The sequence below is a fragment of the Ambystoma mexicanum genome, chromosome 11 (assembly GCF_040938575.1).
Source record: "Ambystoma mexicanum isolate Mex_15411 chromosome 11, UKY_AmexF1_1, whole genome shotgun sequence".
In the NCBI taxonomy this organism is placed as follows: domain Eukaryota; kingdom Metazoa; phylum Chordata; class Amphibia; order Caudata; family Ambystomatidae; genus Ambystoma; species Ambystoma mexicanum.
Window position 1 is genome coordinate 96,342,770 of NC_090934.1, and position 17,452 is coordinate 96,360,221.

The 17,452-nt window shown below is 45.0% G+C and overlaps 1 protein-coding gene across 1 annotated transcript in view; it reads right to left on the minus strand.

Moving 5' to 3' along the window:
• Positions 1–15,785, minus strand: part of TRAPPC3 (trafficking protein particle complex subunit 3) — a 100,949-nt gene extending 85,164 nt beyond the window's left edge. Inside the window, exon 1 of the mRNA XM_069622613.1 lies at positions 15,605–15,785. Within this exon, the coding sequence (XP_069478714.1) occupies positions 15,605–15,646 (42 nt within the window). The 5' untranslated portion in view covers positions 15,647–15,785. The remainder of the gene's footprint in view (positions 1–15,604) is intronic.
• Between the last annotated feature and the right edge of the window lie 1,667 nt (positions 15,786–17,452).

Sequence of the window (17,452 nt, forward strand, 5' to 3'; positions counted from 1 at the left end):
GATGCGTGGGTTAAACCTCTAATTAAAAAAACCTAACATTGACCCCAGCAATACCTCCTTATACGGCCATCACTACGGTGCCCTATCTGCTCAAAATCCTTGATCGCGCCGCTTACCTCCAAATCCAGGAGTATCTCAAACTCCACAACCTACTAGGGCTTAGACAATCTGGCTTCCGCCCCAGGCATGGCACAGAGACAGCATTATTAAATCTAAAAACCCAAATCGAGGACCTGAAAGAGAAGGGCAAACTGGCGCTCTTGCTCCTCGATCTTTCAGCAGCCTTTGATTTGGTCGACCATCAAATCCTCTGTCACCATCTCAAAATTGCCACCCACTTCTCTGACGCAGCAACCTCCTGGATCAGCTCATTCCTTGCCAACAGAACCATGAGGGTTTTCTCTCCTCTAGCGGCAGCCGATCCAGCCCACGTCCCCTGTGGAGTCCCTCAAAGAGCTTGTGTATCTCCCACTCTTTACAACGTGTTCACGAAACCACTCTGATATCCTTGACTATCTGGGTGTCTTACACTAATTATGCGGATGACACCAGAGATATTCATCCCCATCACTGGTGATTACGTAACCGATTCCAATTCTCTTAACACCATCTACACCGTCATCCAGGCCTGGATGACTAATCACGGGCTCTGCCTTAATAATGATAAAACTGAGTTAATCATCCTTGGCTCTCAAACTAAACTCACTAAACTTGACTCCTCTATAAATCCTTGATTCCACACTGTACCTCAATCGTCAAACTAACGCAGTTGTATCTGCGTCATCCTACACCTGCAAACTGATTACGGCCTGCCAGCTCTTCCTGACGACGGACAACTGTCTGATACTCGCTAGAACCCTCATCCTGTCGAAAATCGACTACTGCAACACCCTATACTTAGGGACCAGCCAAAGAAACCTTGACAAACTCCAGATCACGCAAAACAACGCCATAAGGGCAGCACTTAACATACCTAGACAGAGCCACATCTCCAATACCAGATGTAACCTGCAGTGGTTACCCATCTCCTACCGCATCTCAATCAAAACTCTTGTACTTGCCCACAAGGCCCAGAATAACGTAGCTCCTGCCTACCTAGCATCTCGCTTCACGCAACATACAGCCACCAGACCTCTAAGATCCGCCCAGGCATATACGCTGGATATCCCGAGCTTCAAGCTCCGATCTGCTGGAGGGTCGAGCTTCCCCGTCCTGGCCGCCAAGCTATGGAACTCCTTGCCCAATGCCCTAAGGAACATTCCGCTTTGCCACTCATTTAAAGCTAATACCAAACTTTGGTTACTTGAAAGGGATGCTTCAGCAGCAATCCCGGCATCTGTCAGCTGCTAGAGCTGCTGTGCGATTCTGATCGCATACCTCTGACTCAATATATGTATATATTTTTCTCATATGTGCATAATTTGCATAGGTGCGCCTCCCCATCTACCTTGATGTAAATATATCCTGAAAATTGTAGTTGTATTGCTCCTATGTAAATCTTATCCCGTAACTGTACCTGTACATTGCTCTTTATCCTTATGCTGTAACTTGTAACCTTTGATTTTATGTATCTATAACCTGCAACTGTATATTGTTCTATATCTGTTGCAACTTGTAACTTCCACAAACATGCGCCCATAAGCCTTCGGGCAAGGTGCGCAATACAAATAAATACAAATACAAGGCCAGAGTTCTCCGATAGCGTCCAGCATAAATGTGAGTTATTTTTCTTCATTTTTTCCATTTTATTCTGTGGCCCAGAGATGGTGTAGTCCTCTTTTTGAATAGATGTGAGGTGTGAGGGTGTGCATGTGTGTACATGGTTTTTGTGAGGGATAGTTGCATGCAGTTTATAATGTTGGGATAAATAACTGTCCTGTTGAATACGTGTTCAATTCTGCAACAACGGTGTAAAACATGTCTCATCCTGTTTAATAAGGTAGCAGTAAAATCTTACGTTTACTCCATATTACAAAATGCAAAGTGCCTGCAGGTTTGTGCCAATTGCGACCTCTTGCGCCAAAACATCCTTGCGCCGAGAGGTACAAAATGCAAAGTGCCTGCAGGTTCATGCTGCCCCAATTGCGACCTCTCACGCCAAAACATTAAGGCCGGTCTCTTGGTGACTTATGATACATCGCACAACCCAGACTACCCGCATTTAAGCATCACAGAAAAGGGTAACAAAAAGAATGATCTGCTGCAAGTAGAACATATGCCCAAGTACTTTTGCTCCCATAGCGAAAACAAAAAGCTGGCACCCATGAATATACACTAAGTGGCCACATATTTTAAAGTGAAATATACAAATGTAGTTCAATTGACCTTCTCCTTAGAAGCAAGCGCGCAAGACAAAAACGCATTGGACGTTTAAAAAAGTAATGAACACCAGAAAAATCTTTCAATAAATATGCTGGCAAAGTATAAAAGGTGCTCATCTTTTAAACCCAGCATCCTGTAGTGAAATATTACATGGAAAACAAAATCCCAATATGAAACTAGTGCTTGTGGTCTTGTGAAATATTCTCTCACATCGAGAGAAAAAGATGGCCGTTGTTCCATTTCTGAAAACCATGATCCTGCAATGCACCATGGGAGATATAAGTATAACCCCAAACCACGTATGGATTGCGAGTCAACGCTTCGTGGCGAAGTTGTTTCGGACCTTGTCCAAATCCGTGCAGTGGTTTAGGCTGTGCGCTTTGGCAAAAATTGTCCATGGGAATGGAAAGTAGGCTGCACTTTTGGGACGCTTAATAACTAACTAATCTTTACGAAACTTTGGAGTCTGGGGGAGTGGGGGGCACAGACTTACTTTTGAAATGTTGGCCAAATGTGATACTTGAATCAAAAGTTGGTAACAAGAGAATTTTGAGGGGTTCCGTTGTGTCTCCGACTCACCTTCACTATAGGGTGGCTATCACAGAGAGATAAAAAAATATATATATATACACACACACACACCAACAGATTTATAGATTTTTATGATTGGTGTTTATTTTCTCCATTGCTTTAGGCTTAAAAACCATCAAGTTTGAATGTTTTGTGTTGATTTTAAACCCATTTACTTGGATCTAGCATTTTAATTGCCTCTGGAACCCCACGGCTGTTGGTGCTCAAGGTGGAGATCATCCGCAAAGAGAAGCCATGGGAGCGGGAAAAACCCCCCCCAATTTTGGTGAGAAGTTTTGGCTTTCCTCAAGAAACGCCCTATGTCAGACATATGCAGATTAAATATATCAGGGGTTAACATGCACCCCTGCTTTATTCCTTTGGCTGTCGGGATAGAATTGGATAGTAGTCCTTGGCAATTTAGTCCGACCTGTACAGATTCTCTGAATAGAAATCTTTTAGGATCGCAAAAATATTAATAAGACATCCCCATTTTCAAGCTTGAAACAAATTTAGAGAGAACCACCAAATCAAAAGCTAGCTTAAAATGAATAAATGGCAAGAAAACAGATTGGCCTGTGCAATAAACCCTAATGAGGCTAGGTATGTCCGAATCTTTCAAAATGTGGATCTTTCTAGTAGTTTTTATTTTACTTGTTCCTTAATTAACGCTAAATTTACTCAAGTTCACAACCCTGTGACAAATTCTGACTGGAACGTATCAAGTACTTCCTCTTTATGTACAGATGTCAATAACTGCTTCCAAATCAGCCTAGCAAAATTCTTGGCGGATACATCGACCAAGGCAATTGGCCCGTAATTTAGACGGTCGTCCTGTGCACCCTTCTTAAAAATCAGGACTACCAATGACTTTTTCCAAGAGTAGGGCACCCTTCTATCATCCAAAATGATCCTATGCATTATTAATATATTTGCCAATTTATCCAGATGAGCTTTTAACATCTTATTTGACATCCCATCAGGGATGTGTGCTCATGAGTTTCGCATCTTTCCGATAGTCTTCTTGATGTCCTCCCGATCATGCAGGAGGTGCCAAAGAAGAAGGTCCCTCTTAACCTAGCTCGGGGGCCAAAAACAGTGCTTCAAAATGAACAATCCATACCTACTATGGCAGCAAATTTGCTTGCAAAACCAATTGGTTACCATGTTATTCAAAGGCCCTATTGCTTGCACTACTCGGATGCTAGAGGTGCCAGCATTGTCACAACCTCTTTGCATCATTAGTACTTTATGTCCTTGGAGCCCGTTTTTTTTGAGGGGTGTCGTTTTTTTTCAGTCATCCATCCCTGGAGTTTTATCTAATATCCCATTTGGTTTCACCCTTTTATAATTGTGCATCTGCATTAAAAGAAATGTTATTTAATGGGCCATAGAGCCTCAAGCCGGACCCTTTGAAAAGGAATTGGTTAATAGACTTGGGTACTCCATTTGCCTTGTCTTTTCCCCCCGATGTGGTTCTTTAAAACCTCCAGCGATTTACTAGACCAAAGAAAATTATGCTTTCCTGTTGCAACAATCACATTTTCCCCATATGCATCCCTCATATGTGAGGATATTGGAAAGGACCAAGCAGTAGTGGCCAGAGCATGATCACTTTTTGTTTACGGAATCACCTTTGAGTCTCCTATCCATCCATCCATCCATTTAAATTACTTGATACAAAAAAAAAAAAAATTTATAGTCAAGAGTTTCCGTACATTGGCCACTAGACCATGTGGGACGCAGGGCAATGTCACCTCAAAGTACCATTTACTATCAGGAAATCTCTACTTTCATGAAATCGATCCAAGCCTTAGCTCTTAACATTTTTGGCACCAGTTGAATAGACACAAACTATTCAGGTCCCCCACCATCACCACCCCATTTAATAGCGGGTCCAAAGCACAGACAAACAATAGTAATACCACTCACTTCAAGAACACCTCCTAGTTATCCCCAAAGGGTTCCAGTTTAAATTAATTAACCCACAGAACCGGGTTCCCTTGTCTCCATCAACCAGGACAGATGCAATAGCTGGGCAAACCCATTTAGGGTCAACCATGGTTGAGGACCAATCTTAGTCCATTTCTACACACCGTTAAGGGGTCTGATGTTGGTCTACTGCTTTCACCCTTGCTTGCCCTTATTTTACAGCACGAGTATCAATCCAGGGCTAAAACTTCCATCGACCATGTCTCTTGCAGACAAAACATCCAAAGGACCCATAGGGTTTTCCTCTTCAACTAGCAGATGTTTGTATCCTCTCGTATCATGTCCCCATTTGTATCTAAAGGCCATCTGACCCCCTTTGAGGCAAGTTAATCTGTGCCTTGCCTGCTGGGATCCCTGGGAGCCAGGACCAATCCCACCGCCACAGTGTTCTCAGTTTAATGGATATATTCAATTAGTCTTCGTCCCCATTCCCACCCCCCCCCCCCCAGGTGACATATGTGTGAGCATGTAATCCTCAACAGCCAGAATTGGGCCTGTGGAGGGGTTTTAGTTGTGGCTATGGCTGGGTGCAACCGCCATTTCCCAATCGTTGGCTTCAAAAATGACAACCAAGTGGACGGAATTGTAAACCCAGCTCCATAATTACATTCTTTATCAGCATTGATGGAATATGAAAAACATACTCTGTACGGATACTTTTCATTTACAATTTCCACCTGGTCTACGTCGTATGATACGATAGAACGTGCAGTATCATAACAAATAATCCTAGTACATTTGCGCCATTACCCACAATCCTTTAATTCTGGCAAGAATAGAACTTGCAGTATCATAACAAATAATCCTAGTACATTTGCGCCATTACCCACAATCCTTTAATTATGGCAAGAATAGAAATTGCAGTATCATAACAAATAATCCTAGTACATTTGCGCCATTACCCACAATCCTTTAATTCTGGCAAGAATTCCAGGAGCAGACAACAGCCCTCGTTTACATGCCATTTCAGCCAACAATGTCATTTCTGTCTGGACACTTTGACCAATATACTGATTTATTGCGGTTTCCCGGATCTGAATAGGAGGATGAAATTCCATGAACGGAGTCAATGAGTCTGGGGTTTCTTCTACCAAATGAGTAGTAAGTCAGAATGTCTCTAGCCAGCTGGGCATTCAAGGTATCTACCTCTAGAGTGGAGTCCCCTTCCATAAAAGGTGAACTTGGTCCAAGTTAATACTCTGTTTAACCACCAATTTAAAGCCCCCCCCCCCCCCCCTTCAATTTCTTGCTTCTGGGAGGAGACATCAATTGTCCCTTTATCAGAAGAGAAAATGTCCTAGAGCCTGAAACATGCACGGTCTTGTTGAGGGCTTCTGATTTTTTCTATCCACTTTGCTGCCTGCTTTTTCTTTGTAAATATGTCAAATACTTTTTTAGGAGACTTCCGATCTTTTAAAACTCCTTCCTCAGTCAAAGTAGTAAACTGAATCTCCTCCTCGCATTCCCTGGTAATCAGTTCTTGAACCTTGTGGATCTGATTAATAGCCCCTCCCTTCTTACTGCCACCCGCACCCCCACCCTCAACAACCCTTTCAAATGTTGCAGGGTCATGTGGTGTGAAGGTTGGTCTCCAGCCTCATATGATAAACTGGTTGCCTTTGATATCTCCTTGTGCCATTTTTCCATCAAGTCCTTTGAGCTTTGCCATTATTGTTGAGAGCAAGAGCATTTGGGTGGTACTTTTTTTGTGTAATGAATCAAAACTTTCATTAAGTTAAAAATGTTGTATTCATTGCTTACAGGGTTATTTCCATTGTTGGTGCTGCCAGGGTTGTTATCCCAAATTATCTTTTCGGGGCCGGATGAAAAAAAGAAACCAATGAATTTGTGGAGGAATACAAGGTGTCAGGATAGAGAATGGAGAACAATAAATTCCTCCCTTGTAGGCGAAAATCCCTCATCTCTCAGGTCCATAATCTTTCATCAGCTCCATTTTTGCACTCCTTTGTTGGTCATCAGGTGTCATTGACAAAGACGTTTCAGGTATGTAAATAGGCGAGTCAACACCCTACAGTTGCGCCAGTTTATCCTCCTTGTGACTGACCTTCCCTGAATTATTTGTTTGGAGGATGCTTGCTTGCAAATGAAGTGTATAGTCAAAATGCACCTCTGCCATTACCTTCAGCTGAGGGATTTGATTCTGCTGCAAAGACCGGACATCTGCGTGGTTTTTTTAATCTTAATGGTATTTGCATTTATTTATTTATTCATTTATAGTGCGCACCTAACCCGGGGGTAGCAGGGCACAAAGGCATCAAGAGGTTTGTGAAGCTTGTTACATACAGAGGATGAAGTCCAGCTGAGGTTACACTGCCGGATCATCAAAAACACAGAACACTGGTGAGGCATGAATTTACAAGAAGATAAGTATACAAGATGAAGGTAATATCAAGAATTATAACTACACAGGTCAATTGACCACCTGAGTGATCAGATTTACAGCCATAGTAGTGTGGCGCAGCAGGCATTATAGATCATGTTTCTTGAGCCACTGAATGGTCTTAGATCTGAATTGGCAGTAAGGGAGGTCTTCCCTGCAGGGAGGTGGTAAGGAATTCCAAAATTGCGCTGCTTTAACAGGAAAGCTATTCCCTCCAGCCATAGTGCATTTAAATCTAGGCACAAGGAGGAGATTGGAGTTAACCATTCTGGTGGGTCGGGAGAAGGGTGGTCTAGTGAATTTAGTTATAAGGTATTGAGGGGCAGCTTGGTATAGGCATTTGTGGGTCAGAGAGACAGATTTAAGGAAAATTATGTCTTTGGCGGATAGCCAGTTGACAGATCTTCTGGTCTCAGAGATATGGGCTTTCTTAGGGATACTAAGGGCCGCTCTTAGTGCGTTATTCTGTAAGATTTGAATTTTGTTTGTAATGTATTTGTTGCAACCTACATATAGCACATTGCAATAGTCCAGTTTGGACAGGATTAGAGCCCTGGCTAGGGTGATGCAGTTAGAAGGTGAGAGGAATGGTTTGTCTGCTCTGATAAGTTTGCAGGTGTAGGATGTGGCTGATGCCATAGCGTTAACCTGCTTTTTGAAGGTGAAAGTGGAATCCAGGTAGAAGCCAAGGGTTTTGACCTCCTTGGCTACAGTGATAATGTTATTATTGATTACAAAAGAGGAGTAGATTGGTTCTAGTTTGGTGATATTTTGGGGGGACCGTAGAATAAGGAGTTCTGTTTTGTCATCATTCAGGCATAGACCATGTAGGGCTATCCATGCCTGGATGATGAGGTAAATTTTGTTAACGAATGCCAAATCCTTGTCATAATCCCCCGTCAGCGGGATGAGGATCTGGGTATCATCGGCGTAGTTAGTGTAGGTGATACCCAGACCATCTAGATCAAAAAGGGGCTTCGTGAAAATGTTGTAGAAGGTCGGGGAGACGCACGATGCCTGGGGCACGCCACGGGTAATAGGCGAAGGGTCGGCTGCTGCTACAGTGGAGAAGACTCTCATTGTGCGGTTATTTAGGAAGGATTGGATCCAACCGGTTGCCTCTTGAGAGAAGTGGGCTGCTTTTTGAATGTGGTTACATAGGATCTCATGGTCGACCAGGTCGAAAGCGGCTGAGAGGTCAAGGAGTAGTAGTAGTGCAGTTTTACCTTTGTCTCTCAGCTCATCTATCTATGCCTTGAGATCTACGAGTGCGGTTTCAGTACCGTGTTGAGGCCTGAAGCCTGATTGACAGAGTCCAAGGAGGTGGAAGTGTTCAAGGTAATGTTGGATTTGTTGATAAGCTATTTTGTCGAGGATTTTAAGTAGGAATGGTACTGTAGTGATGGGGCGATAGTTTGTAGGGGTGGCAGTGTCTAAGTTACGTTTTTTGAGAAGGGGGAGGACCCAGGATTGTTAGGTACGGTGCCTGAAGTGAATGACGCATTTATTAGTTTGGTAATAAACGGTGCGAAATCACGAGCCGCATCCTTTATCAGTTGTGCAGGGCATAGGTCCCCGTGGCAATTAGAGGGCTTGAGGGTGAGAATGACATTTTCAACCTCTTTAGTAGTTACTTTGTGGAAGTTGAAATGGGGATTGGGCGCAGGAGTGTGCGACCCAGTGGGGTGTGTCATTTTAGGGATCAGGCTACTAGGCTTGGTGGAAGCGAGAAGGAAATCTTTTTTAATACTTATTTTAGTCTTGAGGGAGGTGATTTTGTTGGCTAAGACGTTTTGTATACCTGTGCACCAATTCTTATCCTTGAGGCACGAGTCAGGTACTTGGGTGGGTGATTCTAACTCTTTTAGTATTGTAAAGAGCACTCTAGTATTAGATTTAGCTTGTACAATTCGAGTGCTGTAGGACATTTGTTTGGCCAAGATTATTTCTTTTTTGTATTGAGAGGCTAGTATACTCAGATTTTTCTTGTTGATCTCTGAGGGATGTGATCTCCAGGTTTTTTCACAGTATCGTTTTTCCTGTCTGAGGGCTTTGAGGCGAGGGGAGAACCAGGTGTTATGTGTTTTCAGGGTTTGCTCTTTCTTAACTTCAGGGGAGCTATGTCATCAAGAGAAGAGAGCATGACTTTATTATATAAGTCTACCATCATGAAGGGATCGGTGTGAACTGGGATGGCATTCAGAGTCGGTAAGATCAGTGGGAGCAGGTTTTCAGGGGTGATGTTCTTTTTGTTTCTGGTCTGGACAGCTGCGGCGATGCCATCTGATTGCACTGATGTCGCCTCTAAGGTGAACGAGATCAGGTAGTGGTCAGTCCAGAGCTGTGGTAGTATAGCTGAGACTAGGACTGGGCAGTTATGCACAGCTAACCAGTCCAGAGTTCTGCCTTTAGTATGGGTAGATTCTGAGATCTTCTGGGTAAATCCTAATTCCTCTAAGGTATTATAGTTGCGGCATTAACATCTGAAGGGTCATTGAGACCAAGGTTGAAGTCTCCTAATAGGATGCTTTGTGTGGAAGTCTTAAGGTTATTTGATAGGATCTTTTGAAGAAGACCTTACAAATATCCTAACAGGCCGGGTGGTCGGTAAATGAGGTGGATGGAGATGGACTGTGTATTAGTTAAGGTAAGCTTAGCGGTTAGGGATTCGCATGAACCTACGTTGGCATGTGGCAAGATTCTCAATGAGAGATTAGTTTTGACTATAATGGCAAGACCTCCGCCTCGAGAGGTGGTACGATCGAGTCTTAGTAGAGTACAGTCGTGGTATGGCTAGCATAATTGCGGGACCTGCTGTAGGATGGAGCCATGATTCCGTGATAGCTAAGAAATCCAGATCTTCATTGTATAGTAGGTCCGCAATGTCTGTTGCATGGGCTCCCATAGAGCATGCATTTATAAGTGCTCCCTTGGCCCCAGGTTGTACTGGTGTTGGTGGAAGTGGCAAGCTTTTAGGGATGGTGCTGGTAGGCTCACGGAGGAGTCTACTGTTCAGTTGAAGAGGGTGCTGAGAGCGGTTGCTAGTGCTGGCTTTACTGTGGGATGTTCTAGATAGTGGGTCATATAGTCTAGGGAGTCTGGCCCGTAATTTGAGGTTCCTTTGAAGGACAGTGCAGGGTGAGGTGATCATATCAGTTGGTTTGGGTGTTGACTCCTGTGGAAGTGAGTTAGGTGGCATGGTGGGGTATTGGGTGCTCACAATATAAAGTAGTGATCTAAGCAGAGCAGTGTAGAGCATCGGGAAATACATTATCTGGGTGGGATAGGACTAGTGCAGTAGCACTATAGGTGATTAACATAGGCTGTAGCGCCTAGATTTGAGTTTAGCCCTAATGTCTGAGACACAGCAGTTAAAAAGCATAAGTAGTGTTACACCTGAGTCAATTATAGCACCAATAATATCACATTTAGATTCGACTTTAGCACTAAGTGATATCATACCTAATTCAGTTATGTCGCTATGGCATACAGTATAGTGGTACATATGCATATAGTATGGGGTAACCAGATTATAGTTGTAGTACAATTGCATACGTGGAGGCCAAGCAGAGCAGCGCAGTGCATCATACCGTGCTGGCATGTGACAAAGTTAGGTAGTGGCCTTGGACTGTGCAGGACCTTAGAGTGTCCAGTGGGTTGCCTCGTAGAAGTGCACAAGTGTATCGGTGATGTCTCGGAGCGGTAGTGGTACCGGGAAGAGGAGATAGGGTCATCCGACAAGAGTGTACGCAATACGTTGTCTAAGTTGCTGGTGTGGGCTAGCAAGGTAGCGTTATGGGACGACTGGCTGATCGCACGTGCAGCCTAAAATGTGTACGAGCCTTGCAGCGTTACATACAGATGATGGGCTAGGCGCACTTAGCAGTTGGAGTCCAAAACAGTCTGAAGAATCGGGCAGCGTTTGTGGCTCCTGGCTCCTTCGGCTCCCGACAGGCGGCCTTGTGGTCGGCCTTAGGGGCGGCCGGCGAATCTGATAGGATTAAAGCAAAATGATGGGCCAATCAGACCAGGCCGACAGCAATGGCCAAGGGCTGATGTCCTGCGACGATCTGCCAGCGGCCATCTTGGACCTGGCGAAGCCTCCTCGAGGCTAATGGAGGTGAGATGGAAATATTGGCTGGGCTCTGCAGCAAGTGCAGATGCTGCGTTTAAATCGCACGACGAGACCTTGTACGAAATGGGCAGCACGGTGCACGTTTTAAATCTGCTTGTGGCGGCCGGGTGGAAGTAGGACTGCGGGGGTCTGCGTGGGTCTGTGCAGCAGCGGGGCTTCTTCCTAGCCTCACCTGGGCAGAGGGCAGCACTGCTCCGGCAGTGGAGGGGGTCCTGAGCCTCCTGGCTCTATGCTTGGTATTACTGATAATCTTAAAAGGTAACTCAGGCATTGCTGATGGCCAGTGTCTCATATCTACTGATTTCGCTACTTCTATTTCGTTTGTCCCCACAACCAAAGCCATATCTGAGATTTCCCCAAAAAGATTTTCAATGATAGAATATACATTCAGTGTCTGGCAGGGGAATAGAGGAGAAGACTACTGAGAATATGGCGGGAAGTTTTCAAGTTTAGTGTCCCTTTTCCTGCCACTTCTTTTTTCTGCAAATAGCTCCGAATAGCTCCGAATAGCCTGGCATGCCATGATTGAGCGATTACTCCCACGGAAATTTTTGGTTGCAAGACCACACCCAAGAACTCCTTTAGGGTCCGACTTAATGGTTTATGGGTTGCCCCTCTTTGATCTTTGCACTGCGGTATTCAAGGTATGTGCAATTTAATGATTTTGCAGCCGATAGTCAAACGTACCCCTGCAGCGTCGTTTCTTTGCTGCTGCTGGGTTACCACCAAAATTAGACTCCAGTCGCCTCATGCCCGCCTACACGCCTATAAGGGCACTGTCCAAATGTGCACGCGCCATTGCGCGCACATCAACCCTTATAGGTCTTGGGCTGTAGGTGGAGCCTGAAGACAATTTCTTTAAGCAGTTAACGCTGGTAGCACTACCCGCTGGCTGCTCTAGCTGCACAGCTTGCACCGCTACCGATCATGAGAGTCTCGCCCACCACTCACCGAGATTGTGAGTGGCAGCAGCAGAACTCGGCAGCTCTGGTGGGCCTCACACAGGTCTCGATTATTGCACTGGTGGACCGATGCCGATCAGTGGAGAGTGCAGACAAGTCACCCAACAATGCTCCGATGCTCTGTCGAGCTTCCTTGTTTCCGGGTTAGAGAAAGGCAACCGAAGCCAACTCTGCGTATGTTTACTGCTCCCACCTCAGAGCCGCTTTCGACGCTCAAGGACGTACAGCCAATACCATTTACAAGCTGGGAATCCTGCTTGAGCTAATTATGGCTAATCTAATCTGAATGCCTTTATTATTAACGCTGCATTGGGTCAATGTCGCTGATTAGCTGTGTGCTCTCACTATTGTTAAACCCTAGTCAGTTGATCTTCATAGCACCTTCCTGATCAGACTTGGAATCCCATCTCGTCCTTACTGTTCAGTGTTGAACTTCTGCTGGATGATGGCCTTATTTATTGCCAATTTCTTGCTAATTCCATTTCACATCATTTTTGATCTTGTAGGGACAGGGATGTGCATTTGACTCGTCCATGAGCAAAATGGGATTAAAAGAGAAACACTAAAACAACAGTCTTAAAATGGTTAGGCTTGCTTGCTCAGTGAACCTATACATTGTAATATACTGGGATAACCCTACCCTCATTATGTTGAGCAAATGATTTGTAAAATAAAAGCTCCAGAATCACATCACTGATGGCCGTCAGAGCGAGCCTCCAATTTTGGAGTATTGTGTTCAGAAAACAAACAGGACTTCTCGCCTCGAACTAACAAAGATTAAGAAAAGAAAAGCAGCATGTATGAATTGGCAGAGATGTTGCACACGAATTGGATTTGAGGAGACAAGTGAGAAGCTGAGACACTATGACAAGTGTGTGGAGCTAGCAACACCATGGAACAGGCTACAATAACAGAAGGTCAGAAGCAAGGATACTGCCATAAACAGCCAGCTCAGTCATGCACCGGGACCATCAACCGCACATGCCGTGAATGGGTCTTTTCCAAGCGAGAAGGGACAGTTGGAGAAGTGTATTCGAGACCACACAATTCCATCTGCCCTCCGCTATCTTAGCAATCTAGTCAACTACTCAGGAAACATTCACCAATATATTCCTCATGCCTTACCCCTCCTGCTCCAGGTTCAAATTCTAACTATCCAGCATTACCGGGCACCACCTTACAAATATCCACTGTTAGATATAACAGTGATTCAACTGAGGCATGCCAAACACGTCATAGCAGTGCAGTAGATGTATCGTTTGTCACCTACAGGGACCAGGCTACTACAGTTATCGCCTTGTCACAATTCTCCCATATGCACCATTTCCCGTTACTAACATTTCCATTGCCCTTTGGTTAATCGTGCCATCCTTTCTAACTATGGGAATACTGCTCCTGCATGGTTTGGCTTCCCGGGCTACTCTTTACTAGATCCCGAACGTGCAGGTATGTCATCATCCACTATATGGGTATAAATCATTCACTTCATTTCTTTCATCAGAAATGCCCTTCCATCTTTAGACACGACATCGGTTCTTCCTAATCTTAAGACTCGGGTTCTACCCTTCGAGCTGCAGTGCCCCCACTTTAGCACTTGGCTCTGTTATTTGGGTAGCGCCCCTCGACTACTGGTAATCATTCATTCTTATTACCCAGTGAGCGTCAGTGCTGTTTAGATAACTATTGTGGAGATTGGTACAGTGTTAAAAAGACAAAAATCTCCCGTTTTTTGTGGTTTGAGTCTTGTATTAATTTTACACCACTCTAGGCTATGGTCAAAATAGGCACTAGAAATAGGCCTGGGGAGGGGACCCAAAAATAAAGCGGACCATTCCCAACTGCAATCTGAGTTTTCGCGTAAAACTATAGGCAGACCTGGGGAGCACTCTGGGGGCGGGGGAGGAATCTGGGGCAAATGCGCATTTTAAAGCCCATTGAAGCAGTAACGCTGGTAAAAATTACCAGATGCATTGTACTATAGGCCAGAACAAGGCTGTTCTTTACTGGTATCATCCTGTGGCATTAACAGGCTCATTAAGAGGACTATAGCCCTTTTCATTCTTGCCATTTCAGATGGCAAACCTAGGGTGGGCAATGTGTGCACAGGCATATGATTATACGAGATATATGAGCCATTCCATGGGATCTATGTGATCACTGGGCAGCACATAATGCGACCACAAATAAGTTGACTTCCATTACGGCACAGTGCAGTGAACACGTAGATCTCTTTGCCCGGCAACCCCCTACCCCAACGCACTTACCTTCTCAGCAGCACACACACACACGTGTGCCGCTGACTGCCCTTTGACCCTGCAGTGTCTATTCCCATACAATAACATGGGTCAGTACTGGCGCTGCAGGGTCCGCAACCCCCACTACACCACCTAATGGGAGAGGGGACCCATCTACAACACCCTGTACCCTTAGTCAGTGTAATGGGGGGAGGGGGTGGGATTTCAGTACCATGTAAAGGCACCGTTTTAGTAGTGGGCGGCATTCTAAAGTCACAGTAATGGTACGACTCCATTCCATGTAAACCAGAGGCTCAAACCCCCCACCCCCGCTCCCTAAGTGGAGGAAAAACTCTGTCGCCAACAACTGCAAGTCTCCTGAACGCGTGTATTCAACTATTTCACAGACTACATCTGAAAGTCATCCTTTGCACAACAGCCCAAACTCAAACACTGAAACGGTCCTCCTCCTTCTTAATTATCGGAGGCGTGGGCGGACCCACGCAGGCGCTTAATGAAACGGTCCAAACCTGTATGTGTGTCTCATACTTCCCAAACACTTTATTGCCATGGTGACTATTCTGACCAATTAAATTAGCATCATACCACGTGTGCTGTGCATGCTCAGATGGAATGCACATTTGATTTACTGTTACCGACACTTAAGATGCACTTTGTTTTTATGCAAAGCAAGCAGCCAGCATTCTATATTCAGGGTGGCCACATTATTCGACACCTAGCCCAGTCCCACCCACGCCACTGACAGTCTCCCCTCGCCCAATGCACGCACAGGAGGGTGTGGGAGGTGCAAGAGTTCCCCCAGTAAATTGTACCGATCTCCAGCCCCGTGTGTATAAAACACCTATCGGAATTTACAACCGGAACCGTGCTCCAGGCTCGAAGGGCAAGGGCTTGGCCTCGGCCCCGTCTGCCTCCCCTTAGTACCCAGGCAACATCCCCTCCCCTTGTTCTGGTTTCCTAATGTTACCATCTTTTTGCTCTCGGTGCCGCGGCTCGCCTGCCTCGACATGGCGACTGCCCTCCTGCTCTCTCCAGGCCGGGGACTGCTGGGGACGGCGTCAGCTGCTAGACCTGCGAGATGGTGACCGCAAAAACAGACACGGGTCCCTGCTTCTGTTGACAGCTCCCACCGGAAGTAAAGCGGAAGTGGCCGTGCGCATGCGCGGCCTGGAGGCGCGCGGAGCAGGAAGAAAGGGCACGGGATGGGCGTAATGCGGCGGCCATCTTTGAATGTCACATTTTACACCATCTCGCGGCCAACCTAAAGGCACTTACACACGTGCCATTAATACTGACATTTAGTTAAATATTTTTAATACTAATAAGCGTTGTAAATGTATTTCTCAAGCAAGTGTCAATTTTACATCTTCAATACTCTATTTAATTCAATATGCATGTTATACATGTCTCGAACATTTTATGTTTTCCGTTGTCTAGAATAAAATTGTTAAAATGTACGGATGCTTAATGGAGCATCGCCGGAGAATTTGTTATGCATTTGAAATCGGCGTTGCTTTGGTGGGGCTCTAGGGATTCGACTATGGGTGTGAGTTGCACTGTTGGTGTAAATAGTGCAATAGGCTGTTATTGGGGGGAAATGAGTGATCGACAAAGATCTCAGTCATACTTGCCAACATTATATGACCAAAAATATGTAGTATTTTTTAAGTTTTAAAAATAAGAATTCCAATGACAATGACATCACAGGAAAATACAAAACATACATTGTTGTCACCAGTGAAGCATTCTAAAGTCATAGCTCTCAACTCACACGCTTTTGGCGGGTGTCACCCGCCTTGTAAAGGGCTGACTCCCCCGCCAAGCCTTCTGCACGCCCATTCATTCCAATGGGCATCTCACCCGCCAAAAACAAAATCGGGTGTTTTCACCCGCCTTTGCAACACAAATGGTTGAGAGCTATGTAAAGTACACAACCCATGAAACAGGACAACATGGAAAGATGATGCCATTTTAAAAATGTATAATTCTAAATGGTAACTGAACACCAAATTCAATTACCTAACTTCACGAAGGTGATCACATAGAGCTGGTAGGCAACGTTTGCCACTGCTCTGTAGCGGCAGTCCAGGCAGTACATATTTATTGAAAGTTTAACACTGAACGACTTGGCTAATGATACCCCCCTCAATGTGATAGGCAGATGCTGTGTGATAGTGTTCCACTCTGCCACTTGCCTTCACTGGTGGTTCATCTAAGGGTTGTCTCTGCAAGAGTGAAAGACAGAGTCAAGTAGCGGTCAGGTCAGTGGATTGTTGTGAGCCTAATCAAAGCATAGCTCTCAACCATTTCTGTCGCAAAGGCGGGTGAAAACACCCGATTTTGTTTTTGGCGGGTGAGACGCCCATTGGAATGTATGGCCGTGCAGGAGGATTGGCGGGTGAGTCAGCCCTTTACAAGGCGGGTGACACCCGCCAAAAGCGTGTGAGTTGAGAGCTATGTCAAAGTAATGACCTACCAGTCCACTGTATTCAGACTAATTAATGTGTTGTATGCTTTGTTCTGGAGCCTGCCTTAGAGTCACATAATTACTTGCCAATGTAAAAAGCAATAGGATCTGTCACTGAAATCTGTAGGCGGTGGGACTGCTTAAAAAGCAGTAGCCTCTTGCCTAAATCTGTACGGTTGGCAAGTATGAGATCTTTTAACTTGACCATTAAGATGTAAGTGCCAACCTTACTGGACTTATAATTATACACAACATGTGTGTACTGTTTTGTAATTTTAGAAATTCCACTCTTCTAATTTCACCTATATACTGTATCAACCAGCGTTCATACTTGTTGCTCTCAACCCT